This window comes from Neomonachus schauinslandi, chromosome 14, assembly GCF_002201575.2.
Source record: "Neomonachus schauinslandi chromosome 14, ASM220157v2, whole genome shotgun sequence".
Lineage (NCBI taxonomy): Eukaryota > Metazoa > Chordata > Mammalia > Carnivora > Phocidae > Neomonachus > Neomonachus schauinslandi.
The window spans coordinates 60,074,690-60,098,357 of NC_058416.1; the positions used below are offsets into that span (position 1 = coordinate 60,074,690).

A 23,668-nucleotide genomic window follows, 5' to 3' on the forward strand; every position below is an offset into this window, starting at 1 on the left:
CCCCCGGGCATGGGGCGCGCCGCGGCCGCCTGACGCGCGGGGCCTGGGTCGGCCGCCGGTGTCGCCGCGCCGCCGCCTCGTCGCGTCCTCCGGGCTGGAGGCGGGGGGACAGAGCGCGCGCGGCGCCGCGGCCGTTCCCGGGGAGCGGCGTCCCTGGACGGCGGGCGGCTCGGGCGGTCCGGGAGGAGGACTGGAGATGTCCGGTCTGTGCCGCCTCCTGCTCGCGTACCTGTTCCCGGCCCTCCTGCTTCACGGTGAGTTCCTGCGCGGGCGCCGGGAAACCCGGGCGCAGCCGCTGCTCCCCCTGCCCGGCCCCGGGAGAGGGGGCTCGCGGGTCCCCCGGCGGCGCCCGGAGCATCAAGTTCCAGGGAAAACTTTTCTGTCCTGTTGGGGTTTCAAAGTACAGACTCATGAAATCGCGGGCTCCGTGATCCGGTCTCCAAAGTGTCAAGAGTGTTTGCCGGAGGGGCTCTTGATGTGGTGCAAGGTTTTGTGGGGCTGTAAAGCGAAACTGTGGTCATTTAAGGGGAAAAACAGCCGGCGCGCGTTTCTCTGTGCCCTCGGAGAGGAGTAGTGTTTGCTGAAGGTGTGGTGATGGGGCTCTCGCCCCAAGTGGACTGGGTGCAGTCGCAAGGAGCAGGGGACTCTTAACACCCCAAGATGTAATCATGAAAACCGGTCTCCGAAGGTTCTCCGGAACTGGACACCCTGTTTCCATCAGACTCTTGCTTGATGGTTTTGTTTCTGCGCCTCATGGGTCACATTTCCTCGGGGGCTCCGTAAACCCTTAGCTAGAAAACCCCAGCTCTTTCAGAGTTCCAGGAATTGCACTGAGAAAAATAAGGCAGATTTTGTGGTAGATTGGTGTTGATCCTTGCTGCGGGCGGTGGCAGAACATGTGCTGATTCAGAAATCCTGAGTGAACTTTCCCAAATGGTGGACACCTGACATTTCAGCAGAGCGTCTCCACCGAGAGCATGGCTCTCCTGCCTCCACACCACCAAGCCTCCAAAACCCCTGCAGGTCAGATGAGCACCCTCAAGGACCGTCAGTTTCTGAGCAGGACCCGCAGCTCTTGGTGGAGCTTCACAATGCATTGATGCATTGTAGCTAGCACTGAAGACCAGGCTGTGACCCCCACCCCACCCCCCTGCACCCCCCACCCTGCGTGATCTAGGAAGGCACGAGCCCGGGAACTGTGTAAGTGGCTCTTTTCTTTGTCACCCGGCTTCAGGGCAGACAGCTTGAGCACTGCAGGCCCGCTAAGGTGCCTGGTGGGGCCAGACCTGCCTGATTGCCAAGGTGTGTCCATTGAGCCCCAGTGATCCCAGACTTTAGAAGTCAGAATGGAAGGCTTGCAGTTTGAGGGCCAAAGAGAGAAGGTATAATTACAGGGTTGCACTCCTAGGCCCATCTGCTTAGAATTACAGAGCAGTTTTAATCTTTGGCTGAAACATGAAACAAATCAGAGCCAATGAGCAGATCAAACAGCAGCTGCCACACACACCAGAAGAAAGAGGGTGAGAGAGATGAAACAGAGAGAATTGTCCCCTTAAAAAAATCTGTTGTAATATCTGCGAACAAAAATGGCAGGATCTTTCAAATGAGAAATTACTTGAAAATTTGGCATAAACAGGATTTTTTTTGCATTTTGGACTGCAAAAGTGGGCCTCAGAAGTGCAGCTTGGACCAGCTTATTCCGAACGCTTTCTCCCTCCTTTCAGAGGTGGGTGTTATAATTATAAATTATACTTCCTAGGCTGCCCGCTAGTCCAAGCTGGGATAATAACTAATAGTTGGTAATAAAAGCCCCAGTAAACCCTTGTGAGTATAGCCCTAAATCTCCCAATTTGAGTCTGTGTTGGCCTGAATTTCTTGGGATAAGAGATTTACCCAGACCGGGTTGTGCTGGGAGAACCTTGTGGCGGAAGGGAGAAAGGAAGGGAGCAGTCTGCACTATAACCCAGCGGGGGGCCGGTGGGGGGTCAGACCCTGTGCATGTGTGCGTGCCTATACGCGTGTGACGAAGAGGATATAAGAGAAAAAAGGCGTTTGCAAATTGTAATTGGATGGCATGGATACCCTGCAAAAAATTATCCAATTTCAAAGTGAGTCTGCAATGGCAAAATTATTAACGCTGCCGTTGCTCAAAGATCCACTTGGATCCTGCAGGGAGTGTTGGACTCTAGCATAAAAAAATAAACAGATGGAATGGTTGTTCAATGTATAAATCCTTGGGATTTAAGAAAGGCTTGTCATAATTCGTTAGGATAATGTAAAGCACCAGGAAATAATTGAGTATTCTCCTTTTCCCTTTTTTCCTCCTGATTTTCCCCAATTGAAGTAGTTTTAACTGAAAATGGATATTAACCATCTTAACCCAAGAGAATGGCTTGATGAACGTGTCCTACTCTATAGTCGGAGGTTTTACAAACATTTAAAAATTCTGTAGCAACAGATGAGCTTGATCATATATTTTAATAGTTATGAGTCGAAATCTTCTTAGAATGGCTTAATGATTTTTTCCCTGATACCTAGGCATCTTATTTTACTAAACATAGGACACTATTTGTCTATTTATGGTAGCAGTTTTGGTAACAACAGATTTTGGGGGGTAGGAGTGTGTTTGTGACAAACTTTAATAAGTGTAGTTTCAGACATCATTTATAGATTCTTATAGTAGCAAGTCACATTAATAAGATTAAAAAGTACACAAGGCCTTTATGAAGATTCTGTGTAAGGATGACATAGAAACTATGATGTTTGGCCTCCAGTCTTTGCTCAGTTTGTTGGTTACTTTTATTTCCACTAATTGCAAATCATAAATCACTCCTATGTCCTACTGGGGAGTAAATTAGGCTCTGGCTAGACTTGAGCCTGTTGTTTGTTTTTGCTGTTTTTTAAACTGTAAGTGTAGGGCAGGACTCAAGTTCAAAATTTAATGGCATGAAAGTATACATGTCAATTTTACTTTCCTCTCCTTCAACCTTTGAAAACAATTGAATTTCTTAATCCAAATAAAACCTATTGAATGTCACGGAGGTATGCAGCTGGAAGATGTCCATTATCACTGTTTTCTTTGCTTAGATGAAAAGCCACAAAAATCATTCGGCTCCAGAAACACAGATTAGCATGAGGTATTCCAGAATAAGTGGTGCTTTAATGCACAGCAAAGTGCGGACTCTCCTTGCTAATGGAAATATTTGATTTTAAGTTTTGGAACTGATGTTGGGGGAGATGTTCTATCCCTCTGTGCTGTTTATTTGTGTAGAATTAGTTGACTTTTCTGAAAGGGAAGGCACTTTTGAGCTATTCCCTTTCATTCAAGCATATTCTAGCAAAATGAAAAAAAAAAAAAACCCTGTAAATTTCCAAGTGAGAGCTTACCCAACAAAATCGGACGAAACACTTATATAGGGTAAAATAGGAATCTTTGAAATACTGTTTTACTGAAGAAGACAGTTTTTGTAACCAAGAAACCATTGTGTTTCCTGCACCCTCTCCCCCTTGGTCATAAAATGAAATCTTGAAAAGAAATATGACTCATTGGTACATAACAAGGAGCAAGGGTCTTAGGTGTTAAATATTCTCTTGCAGAATCAGTTGATGTGCTTCAGACATGTGGCTAGGCACATCTATAGGAGCCGTGTTCATTCTTTTTCTCCCCAAATGAGAAGAGAACTAAACCTTAAGTGGATGATACGACTGTGTAATTACATACTGTTTAGGGACAGACTGATGACAACTTGATATAATCAATTAAAGTGAAGCATAAGACATTTAAGACTAGAGACATGAAAAGCTATGTTAGTGATTGTATACATCTGCTGAAAGCTCACACAGCAGGACGTGTCTTCAATAGACCCTGGTGTGTAGCGTTGAAGTGAAGACCCTGCCGTCGTCGTTCACACAAGCCTTCTTACTGTGTCAAGATTTTATGTGTTAGGGTCCTTATGGGAATAGAATTATTCTGGAAAGTCATGTGATAGGTATCAAGGTTAGAGAAATGATAGTGTGACACCCTAAAATTATTAAGGGTATTCTGTTTGGTAAGGGTTTTCCACTTTCATTCATTCAGCAAGTATGTTTATGAGGCCCTACTGTGTGCCAAGTACCCCCGCATGCCAAGGACAGGAGCTGTGAGGAGGTGATTACTCCCTTTCCTGCAGAGCCCCAAAGAATATCAACGGGTGAGGGAGGAAAGCTTGTTGCAGGGCCCCAGAGTGGGGAGGATGGCATGCTCTGGGTGACTGTAGTGCTTTCCCTGCTGAGAATCCCACCAAACTGCCCCAAACATACACATACCCCACGTACACCATACACACACACACACACACACACACACACACGCACGCACGCACGCACGACCGTGCTGAAGAGCATGGGTGTGGCAGCAGCAGTGAACTACAGACGCAACATGCAAATTGTGCAGTTTGTGGTTCAACCCCAGTGTCTGGCCTGGGGACCGTGGCATTAGAAGAAAATGACATAGAAAATTACCTCATTTGCAGCTACGGTTGAGTGGAGCCAGGAATTTGAAATCTTGACTTTATTATATTTCTCATAAAGGGAAAAATACTTTTAGATAAAAAGGTTTAAAGATTGGCAAGAGCAGCTCTTTCAGCTTTTATCTCAAAAAACAATTTGGAAATAAAAAGAAGAGCTTGGTAGGCATAGCTACCCACATGGTAGTAAAATCCAGTTTGTCTGCAATGCATACAGGCTTTTATTCCAACACATGGAAAGCTCTGCTGGAGCTTATCTAGCAGAATCCACGGTAAAGCATACAGTTACAATAATGACTGCTTATTTAATTGGGCAGGACAATTTCATGGCTAAGTAATTACCCGCATTTAATCTAATCAGTCACATTTTATCTGCTTTGCGTTTTTACATATCACACCAGTTCTAACTTGAGAATACTTTCTCACTCTGATTATCCAAGTAATGCATGTCACATTATTTAAAACAGAAGCGTGCAAAATGAGCAAGAAAAGAATCACTCAGAAGCCCCTCTCCAGAGACAACCATTGTTAATATTTTTACATATGCTTATTTAGCCTTTAAAAAAAATTTTTTTAAAGCATTGAACTACATATTATAGAGACTGACCTGATCAAAGATTAGTTCAGGTCAGTCCCAAGTGTGCTTGAAAATTGTTTCCTTCCCCACTAATTTTACATTTTATTACATGTAAAATGGTTTGGAACTTTTGGTTCTCGATCTCGATCGGCAGGTGAGAAACTCTGGAATGTATCTAGATAATTCAAATTTTTAAAAATGTTATTGAAAAATTGGGGATTTGGACATGGAGTATACTTTCCTTCTATTTCTTGTTTCCTTTCATTAAAAACAATGGCCCATGCGCGAGCGAGAACCTCACGTGTAGTAGGCACTTAGCTATTTGGTGAATGAATGAATGTTGACTTTCAGAAGGCAAGTAGTCACTTGCTGCTTGCTCCCCTGGTCTCCCACCCTTCGCTCTTCTCTTTAGTCCCTTCCTGTCCCTGGACTGGTTGCTTCCTGAAAACACCATGGGTTTAAGAACAAGCTTTGCTGGGGATGACCATAGCAAAAATAGTATATTCATTCCCTTTGACAACTATGCTAAGGACTGCTTTCTGAATGCATAATCTGGTGAATTCAGTGGTGTAAACAGTCATCTGGTCACGCACGCGGGCTTTGGATTTAGGGTGTCAATCTCTACATAAATGGCCAACTCTATGCTTCCTTTCATTTCGGGAAATCTGTTTTTTTTTATTGATACCATTGAGAGTTTTCAGTATCTGAACTGTAGACTTTACAATTATGATCGTGGTTAAGGTCATTCTGCAGTCATTTTGGATTACTGTTACTTCCTGGGAGTAAATCACTCATGCGCACGCATGCACGTGAATAAACCTTCCAGAGCTCCAGGATCTCGTTTAGTTCTCTAGAAGTGGTAACCTGTAAAATAATACCGTAAAGCCTTTAGGAATTAATTTTTTTCAACAAGTGAATAATTTCCTTCCGAAGTCTACTATTTTCTCCCACACTTACTTGAAAGAAATACCCACTTGTCATCATAATTTTATCTGAGCCCAGGCCCTGGGACCCCCAGTCTTGGAGACCATTTTATGGTGAAGTCCTTTTCCTAATTCACAACTCTCCTGGACAGGGAACAGTGCTATGGAGAGCTTCCAGCTTATTTGGTGTCATGGACTGGCCGTTTATAGAACACTTCACATTAAAGAGTGGTTCTCTGCTTGTAACTTTCTGTACCGAGGTAGTAACTGGCATTTGATAAATGAGATAGCATATGCATAAAGTAAATTGTTAAGTGTTACACAAACTTTAGTTATTATCATTATTGTAATTTTTACTTTGATACAAGTAAAAGGCGCATATTGGATGACCTACCCCAAGCCACCCTGAAGACCAAATTCACAGTCACTTTCTTACTGGATGATGGTGGTTTTTTAATCCTTTGAGATACTCTTTTCCTTGGATTCATTTATAGCAAAATCTTAGTAGAAGAACCCAGCTAACTAATCTTCTCAGTTAAGCAAAATATCTAGAATCCTCAGTTAACCAAAATGTTGATGTTCTTTGTACCTGCACTCCCACACACAGACTTCATCAGCTTATAAAAAATGAGGAAAAAACCTTTCATGGCTTAAACAGAGTTGTTACCTGTTCACTCCAGTATCTCTGTATCCAGAGTACCATCCTACAGGGACCGATGTTCCTAATAATGACCTTGAGCCACTTTGAGAACCTGAATCATCAAAGAACGACCATAAACGTCAACTGCATTCAACATACAATGGCAGAATTTTCAACAACCAGCTGTTGTGATTAGTCAACACTTCCAGTTACATGGGTAGTCCAATTAAATGGGGGTTTTAAAAAGTTGTTATATATAGCAAGCAGATATATTATAAATAATAGGGATACTCAGACAGCAGCTATTCGAATAGTTGCCACCCCTGAGTACTGCATTGCCAAGTACCAGGATGACAGATTTACACAATGTAAGATTAAAGTAGGACATACAAATATTTTGCACAAGTGTCTTTTCAGATGTAGTCCTAAATTAGTATTCGTTCCTACTTTCCTCTCTCCCTCCCTTCCCTCCTCTTTCCTTTCTTTGACTATAACTTCTTATATACCTTCTCCACAACATGCATAAGATGGTCAGGACAAAAAACTGAGAGACTACAAAAGAGATTTACTCTGTTTGTCAGAGTGGTTCCCGTCTCTTATCTTTCTCATTTATTCAGGCAAAAATGATATGCTGAGCCATCATCACAGAAGTGTCAGAATGGTCTTCCTGTTTCCCATCTGCTTCCCATACCTCCGAAAATGGGAAAAGTGGTCTTCCCAAAATGGAATTCCTATTGTGCTCTTACACTGCATAACATCTTTTGGTGGTTTCTCTTAACCTTCCCAGTGAAATGCACCCTCAGCATGCTACATGGTAATCTTGATCATGGCCCTGCCTCTCTTCTTCTGTTCCTCTGTTGTGGGCCACCCTGTGGTCCCCCCTCCCTAAGCCTGGCCCGGTTCCTCCTACGTGAACCCCTCCTGTCTACCTCTTTATGTTTGAATATGCTGTATACTCTGCCCAGATCACTTCCATTCAGCATTCAAGGCATGGTTACCCCTCCATGAACCTTCCAAGGATGAATTCAGAGCCTGCTCTCTCTGTCCTATGAGTCCCTCTACAAGCCCACTTGGGGGTCTGGTTTCTGGCCCAACTGAGACTCCCTCAGGGTATAATGTTTGTAGCTTCCATGTCCAGAACAGAGCCTGGCCCTTCAGAACCTTTCTGATGGTTTGAATGAATGAGTTGCTAGTTTCAATCCCAAACTGGAGTTGACATGCTCTGAGCGATGCAGTGAACACAGGGGTCCCTGGGTTGACCAGAAGTCTAAGGCTGGTTTCCTTGGAGGGCACGCCATGGGCGATCCTGAGACAGAAGTCTTGGGGAATAAGGAAAGCTGTTCATCTTGACCTCTCCTGCAGGTAGACTTGGTGCTTCAAATGATCTTTTAATTCTAAAAGCCATTTCATAGAAGTAGCACTCACGAGAAGGCCAACCAGAGTTTCTCCACCAGACAAGCCAAGTAAATATTGGAGACCACTGTTAGCAATTGACTGAAAACCTAAGAGACAAGTTTCTCCGATTGTACAGCAGCTCCGGCTTTCACATGACCCATTTAATTTTGTTCCCACCAAGGTGATGGGTGCTCGAAGGACAGAGATAGAAAGGGAACCAATCCCATTTTTTCTACCCTAAGAATATAGTGTCGGCCTCAAGTGCAAACCCTAACTCACTGTATGCCGAAGAGCCATGCTAACTGTGGAGTTCTCCTCCACCTGGCTGCCCATGCTGCTGCTCTTCTGCCCTGACAGTCTTGCCATTTTCTGTGACCTGTGCTCGTTGTCCGGTAAGAGCGATGGCCAAGTGGAGATTTGTCTCTAGAAACCCGAGTGACGTAATGATCTTTTGCCTGTTTTCGAATGATTGGCGTATTGGTGGCTCTGGGATTTTATTTCTTCCACCCCTGGTTAAAAAGCATCACTGTAGGCTCCCTTCCTGTGTGACTGGCCTTATGAACGACCCATGCAAATTCTGACCACCACTCCCTCTTCCTCTGCCTTTGAACTCCCAGCTTCCTTCCCAGAACCCTCCTTCATCATCTCCACCCTTGTTCTTTGACATTCAGGCCAGTGAGTCCTTGAGAGCCTCAAGGTCAGAAAAACTTACTTTCATTCTTCTTCATGCTTCCGGCTCCTAAAATATACAACGTAAGAGTGAATAGGTATTTGTTAAACTGAGTAGAACTTGTCAGCAACCACAGAGCCCAGCGCTTTGGGTCCTACCCCCTTCTGCGTCAGGGTCATCAGTTCACTTAGGGAGCCCTGTGTCTTTCTTTACTCTGAGCATTCTGTCCTTCTCAGAGCTCAGAGGGAGCCTGGCTCTGGCTGACTTTTACCATTATTTTAACTCTGCTGTTGGCTGGGAAGGACTTTTTGAAGGCGATCTAAAAGCCTAATCATTATTTAAAATAATAACGCATTTAATGAGAACTATGTCTGTGCTAAGGAAGACAACCCTAAGAGATGGGTAATGTTATCCCCTCTTTACAGATGAGTAGACGGAAGCTTGGCGAGGTTAAGTCTTTTGTTTCAGGTCACCACGCTAATGGTGTGTTTCATCGACTGGAAAATACACTTTTTTCCCCCTATTTTAAGATCTCTGCAGTGGATGTGCGTCCTCTCGTCTGTGGGGGTCCCAGGCCCTGTCAGCTTGCAGGCAGCAGTCATGCGGGCGTGCTGCAGTCTTCCCCTGTGTGAATCTGGACACAGCAGTTCACACTGTCATCATATCACTTCCTTTATATGGCCCCTTGTTACTCCACATCTATGGTTTCATTGCAGATAGGTCAGTTTTGAAAATAGAATAAATGTTTGAGCCACGCGTGCTTGGTTATTTTCTCCATAACTCACTCATAAATTTCACTCTTCAGAATCAGCGTGGCCTTGTAACAGAGCCATGGAGTGTGAGTTTGACATCAGTGAGGCAGATATTTATCACCAGGAGAATAAACTGCGATTCCCTATTTTCTCACATAGCAACAGTCAATTACATAGGAAGACCCACAAAAAGATGTGGCTGTGTTCGTGTTTTGCTGTTGAGATACATACAGAGCAAACCCCTTACCTGTCACACGTGAAGGGTTGCAACTGAAGACAAGAAACCTTGTCAAATCTCTTTGAACAGATAAAAGCAACGTCAGAGCAGTCGGGCGCTGCTGTGCAGGATGCAGGGGGATCGCGGGACTGTTGTGTAGGCATCGTTGAGCTGCAAGTGTTTTTGTCACTGGTAGTAAAATAATGATGCATCTTCACCGTCACAATCCGTGAATTCTTGGATTTGATGAAATGCTTTAAGTGGTGGATCCAGTTTCAGACTCGCACAGCCTAGCTCCAGAGACTTCACCCATATCCACTATCCTTCCGGCTTTTATTGTCTTTACAGGAAAGCACTTACAGGGTGTAAAGGGGTTTACAAATCAATTTTTAGAACATAACTTGGTTGATAGGGAGATGATGATTCTTTACCGCATGCTCAGTGTCACATTTAAAGCAGAATCTTCCCCAGCTCCCAATGCTTCATAACTTGAATTAGAATCTGTTTTAAGTTGCCCACACTGTAATTGATCACACAGGCAGTTGACCCACCAGACAGCAAGCTGTAGTATCTTTCATTTCTTGATTGAATAACAGGGAGTTCAGGAACTGCTTCCCATCATCAAGATAATTACAGCTCTTGGGATTGGTAGAGATCCATACTACTCTCTTTCCCTCCTCCAGTTCAAAGCCAACTGAGAGATCAGCAGAGGTCTCAGACAAATGGGGATGAAAACATAAGAACTGTGATAAATACTCAGAAGACACAGTATTGTGTCCCATGGTGGGATTGTTAACAGTTCACCCCCGAATTTTTCAGCCTTTCCACCTGGCCTAGTGCCATAGCCAAACAAGTGAAGGGTCAGGGTCCTTACTATGTGGCAGGGGTAGGCGCTGATCAAAATGCATGTGCAGTTGGCCCTTGAACAACACAGCTTTGAACTGTGTGGGTCCACTTGCATGTGGATTTTTTCTTCTGATAAAGATAGTACAATGCTGTAAGTGTATTTTCTCTTCATTACAATTTTCTTGATAACATTTTCTTTTCTCTAGCTTACTTTATTATAAGAAGACAGCGTATAAGACATATGACATGTTGTTCAAGGGTGAACTGTACTTTGAAAAGAGGCCAGTTTGGCAGACAGAAAGAGACGAATGGCATAGTCACGCACACCTGTTTCCATCCTACACACAACTTCACTGGGGAGGGTTGAATAAGGAATGGGGAGAGAATACTCAGAAATGCAATCTTCTTTCCTCCATGGAAGCAGGGGCCACTGGTAGGAAGGGCCTCGCTGAACCGCCAGGAGCCCATGAGCACCGACACCACCAGACGTGGATTTCGGAATTTTAGTGTTCCTCTCATTCTTGCTGGGGTCCGAATCACCTGGTTGGGCTAAATGGGGTTGGTTGTGAGGTTGCATTCATTTGAACATAGCACCATCATCTCATTTTCAAATCTCTTTTCACACTTTTTATTTAGTTGAATCATACTCATGGGTGTCTCTGCCTTGTTGCCTTTCACTTCATTTAAGATCCATAGGGAACAATCCAAAGTTGCTGCTCTAGCCCAAGGCCAGCATTTTGCTCAGAGGAGAAGCCGAGTTCCCACATGTCTTCTTAGTACCAAAGACTTTCAGCAGAAGATTAGTTCAGCCTTCTGAGTCATGGCAAATATCTGAATATTTTATAAATATCTGAATGTTATCAACATGTGGGTCTGAGTTTCTCCAGTAGGTTTTCATCATGTTGCTCTAAGTCACCATGTTCTGGGTCTAACTTTGCATTTTTAAATGATCCCCCATAAACCCTGGTTTCTCTATGAAGTTATTTAGGTGTTGATTGCCAAATATATAATTGCCTCTTCATAGTACAGTTCTGATGGGTGCATTTTATTTATTTTGTGTATTTTTATTTTATTTTTGTCTATTTGTCTAGGGTTTTTTGGTTTTTGTTTTGTTTTTTAGCACAGTGCTGAATACTTAGTAGGTCCACAATAAAGACGTATTGATGTGTTCAGGAGTGAATCTCAAAGGGAAGAGTGGGCTTTCAGATTATAACTCAGTTAGCTGGCAATGGCTTCTTCTGAACAGGGGCTGCTGGTTATTTTGCATGTTTAAGGGTCCGCCAACCTAAACTACTTACACTGAAGATGAACTTAGTCCTAATATTCCTTTACCTGTGGAAAATAAAAATATGTAGTCTTCTTGTAGTTATTCTTTATTTAGAACCCTATATTAGCATTGCCTTCGTGGGTGTGAGGGGCTGGAGTGGAAAGGTAATTGGGGAAAAATGTCCCACACGTCCCCCACCGGTGGTATATGACTTGCGCCCCACTGATGGGCAGCCCTTTAGAGGGTGTCCATCAGAGATGGAGAGAACCAGAAGATGCATGGCTTGGTGGGAGCAGCGGGGAGCCCAGCCAGGGAGCAGATGTCAGTTAGGAGCCCTCTAAGTTATTCCTGGGCCATTCGCCACCCCATCAGAATTCCCCTTCCACTGAGGCTGGTCTCCATGCTCTTCCTCCTCCTCACCTAAATGTGTCACTGCATGAGTCTCCCTTCCTGCTGACCCCTTTCTTACCCCTCCCTTGGGTGGCTTTGGAACACGTTCATTTCTCTCTTCAGCCCCTGTTATATTCATTTGTCTGCACTGTAAGCTGCTCACTTAGATGCACCATTTTATTTGCGGTTGCACAGACACATGGATTTGAGCTCAGCCTTTGCGAGGAACTAGCCAAGAGACCTCCCAAGAGCCTGTGTTGTCTCTGTGGGCCTCAGCTTTCCCGGCTTTCTCACCTGGGAAATGGTCTCCCAGGATGTATCCCCCTTTGAGATGTTAACTCCAGGAGAGCAGAGACAGTGATAAGCCTGGTGGGGTAAGAGTGCATTTCCTACTTGCAGTGATTTCTTTTCTTTTCCTTTTTTTAAATAATTTTTTAAAAGATTTTATTTATTTATTTGAGAGAGAGACAGCAGGAGCAGAGGGGAGAGGCAAAGGGAGAAGCAGACTCCCCACTGAGCGAGGAGCCTGAGATCATGACTTGAGACAAAGGCAGACACTTAACCAACCGAGCCACCCAGGTGTCCCCCATTTGCAGTGATTTCTTGCCAAGGAGGCAGTTCCTCAGCCTGACTCCTGTCTGCTGCGAGCTCTCCTTTCAACGAACTTCCACTTTTCTTTCAGGGCTGGGAGAGGGTTCTGCCCTCCTTCATCCAGATAGCAGATCCCATCCCAGGTCCTTAGAGAAAAGTGCCTGGAGGGCTTTCAAGGAATCACAGTGCCATCACATGCTCAAACATCTTCACAATGGTGCGAGGATCACTGTGCAGATGCCACCAGCAATCGAGGGCCACTGGGTGTCCACCGGGTAAGAGGGCCGGGGACTGGACCCGGGCGGGGGCGGGGAAGTGGGGGGGAGGATCGGAGAGCACACGTCTGTGGAAGGCCTTCCTGGGGGCTTCTCAGGTGCACAGAGACTGTATCCTATCTCAGTGGCGCAGGTGTTATCTAAGTTCTAACTAAAAACCAAGCAACACTTTGAAACTCCGTTCGGTAAAGAAACAGAGCTAAGGACTGCAGAAATGTTAGCTAAAGCAGAGATGCGTACCACTGTTAATCACAGGCTGTGAGTGAATGGGTCCTTGTTTACCGAACTCTGTGGGACCACTCAGGTATAAAAAGAAACCATTAGCAAGTGAAATTAGGAGTCTGTGTTTCACCAACCCTGAAACATGACTTGCAAGCTTCTGAGGGTCTAAATATTCTAGCCATATTCTGGTAATTTAATATATGGCTTCAGGGTTCTAAGAGTAAGTGAAAAGGTACTCAAGCTACCTCTACTAGCCAGGGCATAGTTCTTGGACTCTTCCAGGCTACAGAGCTGAGATTTATCCCAGTTTGAGCTCTGGCTTATCTTCCATTAGAGCTTTTAAAAATAGCCTAGAGGCAGACCTGCAGGTTTTCCCCATTAAATTGCTGAGAATTAACAAGACTCACTCTGGGATCTGATCACTTCTCCCTTGCAGCCTCCAGGTACCTTGGGGAGGGATCAAATGCACACAGAAAAGAGAAAAAAAGGAATTTTTATAAGATGATGAAGACCCAGAGGTGGTTTTTTTTTTCCCTAAAGATGGGGTTTCTTAAAATAACCACACGATAAATATTTGCACGATCTTAATGTGATGTACTTTTAAATAATTTATCATTTTATTCAAACACATATTTATTGAGTGTACAAATATTTACTGTGTGCCCAGCACTGTTCTAGATTTTGTGTATATAGCAGTGAACAAAACAAATCATGGTCCCTGTCTTCAGGAATTTTACAAATAAACATACAAAGAAGTACTATGAAGAGGGTAAAAAACAACAGGTGCTAAAGGAGAATACCAGGGGCCTTATTTTAGGACGGGGGTGGGGTCAGGAAAGGCTACCAGAGGAAAGGACACTTGAGCTGGGATGTCCTTAGCTATGCAAAGACCCAGGGAAGAGCTTTCCATCTGGAAGAACGAGCAAAGATGGGGTTGGAGAAACAACTGACCTGGAGTCCTTGTGGGGCGGGAGGAGGTTCGTAAACCTGGGCATAGGGACCTGGGCGGGGGACAGCTCCAGATGAGGCTGCCAGGGAGGGCAGGGCCAGCTCCAGGGCAGTTCTGGCCAGATTGGGGTTAGAACTGGACAGTCACTGAAGAGTTTGCAGCAAGGACTGTGCTTAAGACATGATCCAGCTTTCACACAAGGCACTCAGGCTGCAGTGTACCAAATGGCTGGTAGAAAGTGTGAGAGGAGGGTGACCAGTTAAAAGATGGTTGCAGCAGGTGCATCTAGAGGTGACAAGGCCTAGGTGAGGGGGTGGTGGCCCCGGTGGAGTACGCAAGGACTTGAGATACGTTGAGCCCTGAGGCCTGGCAGCACATCTTCCATGGCCTTATAAACAGACCACAGTTACCGCTTACCGCTCACGCTGGACAGGGCCTCCTTTGTAGGGGGAGGACCCTTGCGGCTCCTCTCTCACCTTCTCTGCAGAGCGCAGGGCTCAGGGTTCCGCCGAGTGCCTTCTGTGCACTCGCCCGCACTGGACTTCACTGACAGCCTTTCCCAGAGGGAGGAGCCGGCTTGGGATGATGTTTACCTTTCACCAGTGTGTTAACTGAAAAATGGAAATGTTACCGATTTTGAGAATAACAGGTCTTTGGAATTTAAGCTCCACTGTTTGATTTAGCCATGCTGAGTCTGCTCAAACCATAATTATTGTAAAAAATACATATATCACAGACTCGAGCAGAGTTCTAAGGCCAAACCTGAAGGATGCAAATCATGATGTAACTGAAATTCTGATCTAGTGGAGAGTTACAGAGGTCAGAATCTTTGGCAGATATGTTGAAGAAGCCCTCCAGCGTTTCCCTGGTGTGGGCTGGGCTGTAGAGACAGGAACTGGCCCCAGGTAGGGCAGTGATCAGTTCCTGCTGGCCATGTATGCCCTGTAGACCTAGTCTAAGTATTTCTGGCCAACGAATCTAGCATTGATCTAAGGCCACAGCAAAAAACTACTTTGTCATCTTGTCAGTCAGCACAAACAAAAGGAGCCCTTACCTGTGTTCCGCTAGCTTTGCTTTCACTAATGGACCCTTTTCCCCAGTAGAGGGAACATTAATTCTCACTGGATGGGAGGGTGGGTTTCCCCTTGCCCCTAGGTGACTCCTCCCCAGACTAGATTCCGTTTTGGAGCGGCAGACACCCCACACCCGCCTGCTGTACCCAAGGTCCATGAACAAGAGTGTTCAGGGGATCAGCTGTTTTCAAGCTAGCATGAGGAGACTTCCTTCATAGGCCAGCACTACTCTCTTCCCTCTTCCCACCGGAAAGACACTTCCCTGAAGTTAGGCCGCCAGGTGGAAGTGAGAAGGGCAGGTGTGGGCTCTCTTGGCTTGTTCCTAGGATGAATAAAGACTGTGGTGTAGAGAGATTAGGAACACGGCCTGGAGTCAGACTGCCTGCATTCAGGTTATGTGGCCTGGGGGCACTTTCCCTGATCTCTCATGCCTTGGTTTCTCCAGCTATAAAATGGAGACAATACCTCCTTTACTCCTCAGTTGTTGTGAGGATTCAATACATTGGTGTCTATGCAGGCACAAAACAGTGTGTGGCCCAGAGTAAACATTTGTTATTATTACCATAATTTCTTGACACCCTAACGCATCTGTTCCTCAGTGCCTTTGGGCTTGAAAACGTCTTCCTTTCCCTTTTCCCCTTCAGCTGTGAAGTGAGGTCGGGCCCAGAGTTCATCACAAGGTCCTACAGATTCTACCACAATAACACCTTCAAGGCCTACCAGTTCTATTATGGTGGCAACCGGTGCACCAGCCCTACCTACACCCTCGTCATCCGGGGCAAGGTCCGCCTGCGCCAGGCCTCCTGGATCATCCGCGGGGGCACCGAGGCCGACTACCAGCTGCACAACGTGCAGGTTGTCTGCCACACAGAGGCTGTCGCCGAGAGGCTCAGCCAGCTGGTGAACCGCACGTGCCCGGGCTTCGTGCCCGCTGGGGACCCCTGGGTGCAGGACGTGGCCTACGACTTGTGGCGGGAAGAGAATGGCTGCGAGTGCACCAAGGCCGTGAACTTCGCCATGCATGAGCTGCAGCTCATCCGGGTGGAGAAGCAGTACCTGCAGCACAACCTGGACCGCCTGGTGGAGGAGCTCTTCCTCGGGGACATCCACACTGACGCCTCGCAGAGGATGTTCTACCGGCCATCCAGTTATCAGCCCCCTCTGCAGAATGCCAAGGTACCCTGCCGCTGACTGCACTCAGGGCCTGCGGGCTGTTCTTTATTAAGTGAGATGAGCGACCCACAGGGAGGCATGGCAGTGGGGTCCAAAGGGACCTCTGAGAGGAAGCACCCTGCGTCATGGGGGAGATTGTGGAGGGCTGCCCAGGGAGGGACACGCAGCAAGGTCAGGACACCTGGCCGCACCGCCAACTTGCTCTGCAGTGAGGGGCTGTGGTTTTCCTCATGACACGGGTGATGGCGGCAGGCTTGTTGGTGTGCTAGGAGCCCTGGGGTGGTGGTTCTAGAAGATTCCTAAGGCTCTTCTCAGCTCTAACACTCCACGAACATCTTCTTTGATTCTGAAAGGAAAGCATAAAGGAAATTCGGAGATGTTACAACCACACTGTGGAGAGATGCCACAACAGGAGTGATCCCAGCCCTGAAGGAGAGGGAGAGGCGCCTGAGGGGAAAGTGACAGTGCTGTTGTAGGCTGGAGAGCTTATAGTCTCCCACCCACACTACTGCTTTCAGGCTTCAAAACGACCCCCTGAGGCAGATATTGCCGCCCTCTTAGGCAGAAGGGAGAGGTAGCGGAGATTCAAGGGCTTGTTGTCTTTTGCCCTAGGTCACCCGGGTAGTGAGGTTCTGCGCTGGAACTTGAACCCAGACCTCCTTCTCCAGACCCCACATTCTTTCCATTCAACTAAGTGAAATGTAAAGTCACTGTGATCACAAGGGAGGAAGGAGGGGGCAGGAAACAATTAAAACCTTATAATGTTCTTTTCTTGAATGATAGTCCAGTAATTATATTTGGAATTCACAAAGCATTTCCTTCCCATGGGCTCAGAATCCGTGTCAGCCTGTAACACGATCTTCCACCTCAGAAGTTGGAGAAGCTTGAGCTGGGGGGTGTGTGCAGGGAGGGGGTCAAGGGAGATTTCTCCAGTGGCCACACACCCCTCTCCGCCGCCATCGGATTGGCGTCTGTGGAACCCTCTCTCCAACAGTGACTCTTTAAATGAGGGGCCCCATATGACTTTTGTTTGATAGTTTATTCATTTTTTTAATCTTTTTTTTTTTCTCTTAGTCCTTTGAGCTTATTTATGACTGGTAGAGATATCCCAGAGTACTTCCCCTGCCAAAGACCACTCGGTGTTATCTTCTGTTTATCTGTGTTATTGTGAGCTCCCGTAATGAAAGTCGCCTTTATTATAATTGTGGGAAATCTGCTGAGGAAGCCCACTTGGCCGAGGCTGCTTCCTCTAGATGCGCCTCACCAGGGACGGTCCCCATGTGCGAGGAGAAGCCAGACTGAGGGCCCCGGGCCTCAGACCCAGCCCTCCCTGGGCTCACAGCATGACTTCGAGTGCAAACCCTGGAGTCAGCCCCCTGTGTCCTGCCGTGAGGTTGCAGATTTGCTGAGGAGGAAGAGGGGAGTTAGGGCAGTGAGGGAGAGGGTGGCCTTTCTTGCCTGCCTCCATCCCAGTGTCTGCCTGGGACTCCCTAGGCCTCCTCAGGAGGGGTGGGGAGCGGAGGAGCTGAAGCTGCGCCCATTCCACACATCATGCCAAGGCATCAAGAGGACAATGCTCCATAGGTGGCATCTAGGCAAGGGCGTGGTTTGGGAGGGCCAGATAGGAATCCAGACGGAAGCGTCATCCAGAGTCGGTGCTGAACACTGCAGCTGAACAGCTCTTCTCTTGAACAAATCTCTGGTGTGAGAGAGCAGAGGGGTAAAGGAGCTTTTCGTCTGAACATTTGGCTTCCTCTGAGTACAGTCTAGCCAACTTTTAAATTATCTCTAGTAATGGGAGTAAGAATGTCATGAATAAAAACGGCCCACAGATAATCCAGAAACCTGATGTCAGCCAAGAGCACCAACCCAGTCCCACCCTGAACCTTTATGAAGATCTGCTAAGCACACAGTCCTTTTCATGCCTGCTCGCCCTCCAGCGGAGACACTAATAGGCAGCGAACAGCCAAGAGGCAGGAACAGTGAGGGAGGGAACTGAGTAAGGAGGAGGCAGTCTGAGGGAGGAGGCAGAATTGCTGCAGGAGGAGGCAGGTGCCGTCCCAGAGCTGCCTGGGTTGGAGTCTGGCCGCTCTCCTATCCACACCTGACCTTGGGCTAGTCCTTTGCACACACTCAGGTTCAGATTCCTTTTCCTCAACTGCAGACACCCACGGAGGCTCTTTTTAGGACTGAAAAGAAAAAAGTATTAACCCTGACACCTTTCTTTTCTTACATCTGTTCCCTCACTCTGATCTTCTGGTGGCATGCCCCATTAGGAGGCCCAGTAGGAGAAGTCAGTATTCCTAAGACTTGCAACTCTGGAAGATTCTCTCCCACTCCCTCCCCAGGCCTGTAGGAGGCATTTCTCCTGCTGTCAATTGACTCACTGAACAGAGCCTGTCTGTTGGGAGAGCAAAGGCACATACTTGTGGTTCCTGAAGGAAAAATTGTCTTGACTGTGAGTTATTACCACTGGCATGAGGACTAAGGATGATAGTTGTAAGGCCAACCTTAGAGTTTTTATAAACAAAAAGGTGGGAGACATGCTCTTTTTTTTTTGAATACTCTCTGGAGAAGCTGGTGAGAATATGGACTTTGGAGGTGGTAGCCAGTCCGGGAACCCACTTCTGTGGCCATCAGCTGCAGGTGCTAGTGGTGTCGTCTGCCCTTGGGGAGCCTTGATGTTTCTTCTGTAAAGTGGCAAGAATAGAAGAATCAGCTGGATTAGTGTGCAGAATGCTGCCTGCCATCGGAAAGGACCGTTCACCAAAGTTCCCTTCTCCCCACTCCTAGAGTAGGTAGCCCTTCTGGGCAGGTGTCTCCTGGAGGGATGACAATGACAATGACATTGACGGGGGGGGCCTCAAAGTGTTTGATGATGCCTCACCATGAAGCATCGCCTCCCATTTTCTCCTCCACCCCCCTGCTAAGGCAATCGTGAGGACATTGACCCAGATACTTAAAAGGTAGACCCTCTAAAACCTAGGCCTGAGGCCCTGATTGAAGAAATTTTGAGTGTGGAAAGAACCTTCGGCATACTGTTAAATACAAAAAAAAGAAGATCTAGAGTAGCATGAACAGTATGATAACATTGTGTGAAACTAATAATGAAAGAAGCATAAGATGAACTTACAAAGGAGGCAGTATTTCTGGAAAAGCACATGAAAAACATAACAATCCGAGGAAGGGAACAGTTGGGGGACAGTTGGACCATGACTCATCACTGTATACCTTTTTTGTACCTTTTGCACTTTGTGCCATGATCTTATATTATCCAAACAGTCATCATGCAAAATTAAAATAAATTTTGGAAGCTGGGGCTCTGAGCTCAGAGGAGCTCTGCGGCCACCACCAGAACTGGTGGCAGGGCTGGGAGGCCAAAACCTGATGCATCCAGGGCCGGTGTGCGCTGCCCTCCGCTTCCACAGCCATCCCGTGTGGCCATGGGTGTCCTTCGAAGGCCAGTGAGGTCTGCAAGGCTCTGGGAGCTGAAAGGGCCCGTTCTTCTAATGTTGTCCCTGGCGTCGAATGTCTTGGCATGCAGCGTGCCGCTGAGTCCTCAGGAAGTTTTTAGATCCTTCCCCAGGACAGCTCTGAGAAGGAAGAAGCGGACTTTGCCATTGGTACCTTTCCAGAGTCCGCACAGGCAGAGCCCCAGGTGCTCCCTGCCCGCGGGCCAGTGGCAGGTCGCCTCGCCCGCTGGGAACTGGGAACAGGAAGGAGGAGGGCTGGGAGCGCATCCGGAGAGACCACACTCCCCCACTACCCGCCTCTTTGAACTCTTTGCCTCCCCTAATTGCAGGTCCATAGAGACCTGGCTGAAAATTAGTTTAAATGCTAAATTGAGTTTGAAACCACTAGTCTCAGCCCCTCTGGAAACGGCACACCATGTAAAAATAGAAACTTTAAATCAACTTGTTTTTCTAAGCTTAATACAGCTTTGCTGTGAGGTTCCGAGTCCTTTGGCAAATACATCGCGTTTGAAGAGAATCAGGTGTGCTGGGAGGATTCTTTCAGGATGAAATTGGCCACTTTTCACTATGAAAAATCAAGACCACATAAAATAACCCTGAAAGAAGATGCTTTCCCTCAATTGAGTTTAACATCAGGGCAGCTGTCACCCTCTGCCTAGATTTTTGTGCAGTTGAAGGGTTAGCGAGCTGAATTCTTTCAGTGGTAGAATCAAATAGTAATTAAAAGCAAATGATCACCCGGGTTGTTGGAAATGCCAGAGCCTCAGGATCAGACTTGTAAGCAAACGGAATTGGTCTTTCTCCAAAATCCTGCACTGACTTAGCCACAGGGTCGTAAATCAAAGGGGTTTTCTAAAACCAGACAGCTTTCCCCAAGCCATGCATCTCAGATATTCTGGCCCAGTGCATTCACGGCACATCTGAGGAAGACAGGCACCGAAGTGTTTTCAAGGGGAGCTGAGCACTGAAAATGAAAAAGGTGATGCTCATGTGCTTTCTCTCTGGCATTCTGTAGACTCTGTAGACTGCGAACGAGCATTTGATTTTGAGGGAGCTGGCCTTTCCGAGCCTTTTCAGAGTCTGCGAGAAATACAGATGAACTGTGAGACTTTCTGTATCTGTGACATCCAAGGCACTGTGGACCAGGTGGCCACGGGCAGGGCACTTTTCAGCCCAGCCCCAGGAGGTGGCTCTGCCACAGGACGGGGGCCCCTCCTCAGGCATGTGCTTGGCGGGGCTCCCGGGGGGCTGGGTGAGCAGGTGTCACACGAGTAAGGGCAGAAGAGCCAGAGAAGGTGGTTGTGGAAGAATTCACCTTCCTTCTCTTTCTGCCACTGGACGGAAAGGAGAGGGGTTTGTGGAGGTGACAGGGAACAGAAGAAGTGGTAGAGGGCCGGGGAGTTCAAGGAGTCATGACCTAAAAAGCCCGTCTTACATTAAGGATGAATCCTTTCTTTTTTTTTTTTTTTTTTTTTGAGAGGATAGAGCACAAGCAGGGGGAGGGAGCAGCAGAGGGAGTGGGAGAAGCAGGCCCCCTGCTGAGCAGGGAGCCCAACGAGGGACTCGATTCCAGGACCCTGAGATCATGACCTGAGCCGAGGGTAGACGCTTTAACCGACTGAGCCGCCCAGGCGTTCTCAGGGATGAATCCTAAAGAAAAGTGTGGCCCTGCTCACCAGGGCTGGGTGTTTATTATAGAGCAGCAAATGGTGCACATTGTTCAAGAAGACGGAGCTGATGGTGGGTGTTGGATGATGGGGGCTTGACTCGGAAAGGATTGCCTGTGTGGACCTTTGATTTGAGCCTAAGTGTGAAGTGTCGTGTAGTCGCTCGCTGCACCCCACAACGGCTGGCGTCCACTTTTCTTGCAGAAACAGTTCAGTATTTCTTGAATCCAGGGTATTTCAGCAGATAAACAGAATTGCAAGGTTGCTTTGTTTAAGGAGTTAGCCGACCAGGAAATACTTGTTGTCAGGGACAGTGTAAGTGGTAAACAGTTCCTCCCTTAAAAGGCAAGAGAGCCCAGAGGACTGAGTGAGAGCCCAGGCGTGCCGGCAGTCAACCGTTCAGAAAGTCTGGAGTAGGCCTGTAGTATGCAGGGGTGCCGGCCCAGCACTGCGGGGAGTGTGGAGGAGGGGGAGAAGGCCAGACCTGGGGGGAGGGCCCCTCTGGATTTACAGTAGATTTAATGTCATTATTAAAATGAATCTACTTTAACTATTGAATTTAAATTGATGGAGTGGAAGAAACAAACAAGTAAAAACATCAGTCAGAAATTTTTTTCCGAAATCATTCTTGAAGTCCTTTGTTTTAAAGAACTGGCTTCTCATGGCCCTTGCTATCTGGCTGTTGAGTCTGTATGTAGTGTGTGTATAGGCAAGGTGGAAGCAAACTTATCTTTGGTGTGATTTACTAATGTTTTGTAAACCGGAAAGGCTTTTGTGAGCTAACTTCTTGGATTCTAAACTTCTTAGAAAACTTCTTTCTCGAAAATGAAGGGTTGCTCCCAGGGACCCCCTCCCCCCCAAGTGCCCCTTCTTAACTCCAGGACAGTGTTGAGTTGACTTTTGTCTCACTAAGCGGTCAGGAGACAAATGTGAGGCCCGAGACGTCGGCAGCTCACCCTTCTTGTGTCCTTCCATCATCCTTTCATCCCCTGTCCCTTCATGGCTACTGCCAGCCACTTCCAGCAGCTCTGAAAGCTGCTCTTTGAGACACACGACAAGTGTGACCATGGCTATTCTACTTCCTCCTGAAAGTGGTATCATCAGGACCCACTGAGTGGTCAAAATGAGCCCAAGTCCATAAATTCCTGCGACCCCAGATCTGAAAGGCACCCCGAGAGGCCCCTTCCACAAGGCGGGCAGCTTTCCTCATTTGCGATGACCACTGGCCTACTCTATTCATATTGTTAAATAGCCAGTAACGGCGTTCCGCCACCTGTGAGCCTTCACCATACCTGCCGCGCTCCCCCAGGTGTCATGAGAAGTAGGAGAAAGGGAGAGTACTCTGGTCTTGGCCTCCAAGAGCTTGATGAAGTTCTTCTCCAGTGAAATGGAGAGGCCCTGGGAAGACTGCATGTGTAGGAATACCTACAGTAGAAATGGAATCAAATGCATGGAGAATTGCAGTTGTAAAAAAAAAAAAAGCTTTCAGCTTCAGTCATTGGCAGGTTTCTTCCTGAGAAACACAAATGTGTTTTTTATCCCATGGAAGAAAGCTCTGTGAAAGGAAGTTTCCATCATCTGTTGCCATTTCTCCTCCTCCTTGGGCAAAACCTTTAGCCCAGGAAATGTTTTATTCATCCTGCTTCTTTGGTTGATCTGTTCATGGCAAGATGATATCAAGTGATTTCTTCCATTCTGGGAAGACGCTGGAAATGAGTAGATGCTGTCAGCAAATGTTGTTGACGAACCACCTCTCCAGAAATAAATGTTGGCAGGGAACAGGAGAAAGCCTGGAGAATCCCTATCAGCCATCGGCCAGGGAAGACCTTTTCTAGGGACCAGGGTCCTTGATAGGGAGACATCTGTTCTCAGCCCGAGGGGCAGCCTGGGGCCAGGGATTAGCACTCAGTAAGCCCCAAGACCAAATTATGTTCCAGACTCTACTTTTGGCTTGTAAAGTCATCTGGGCCATGCTATTCAATCTCTCTGTGCCTTGGTGGCCTCATCTGTAAAGCATACCCATGGTCTCTTCGAGAGGTTGTAAAGCTAAGGGGATGGTGTAC

The 23,668-nt window shown here is 46.9% G+C and overlaps 1 protein-coding gene across 1 annotated transcript in view; it reads left to right on the forward strand.

Annotated features, from left to right (window-relative positions):
- Positions 1-100: 100 nt before the first annotated feature.
- The window catches only part of APCDD1 (APC down-regulated 1), a 32,444-nt gene continuing 8,876 nt past the window's right edge, over positions 101-23,668 (forward strand). Inside the window, exons 1-3 of the mRNA XM_021689467.2 lie at positions 101-254; positions 12,865-13,048; positions 15,937-16,468. Of these exons, the coding sequence (XP_021545142.1) occupies positions 197-254; positions 12,865-13,048; positions 15,937-16,468 (774 nt within the window). The 5' untranslated portion in view covers positions 101-196. The remainder of the gene's footprint in view (positions 255-12,864; positions 13,049-15,936; positions 16,469-23,668) is intronic.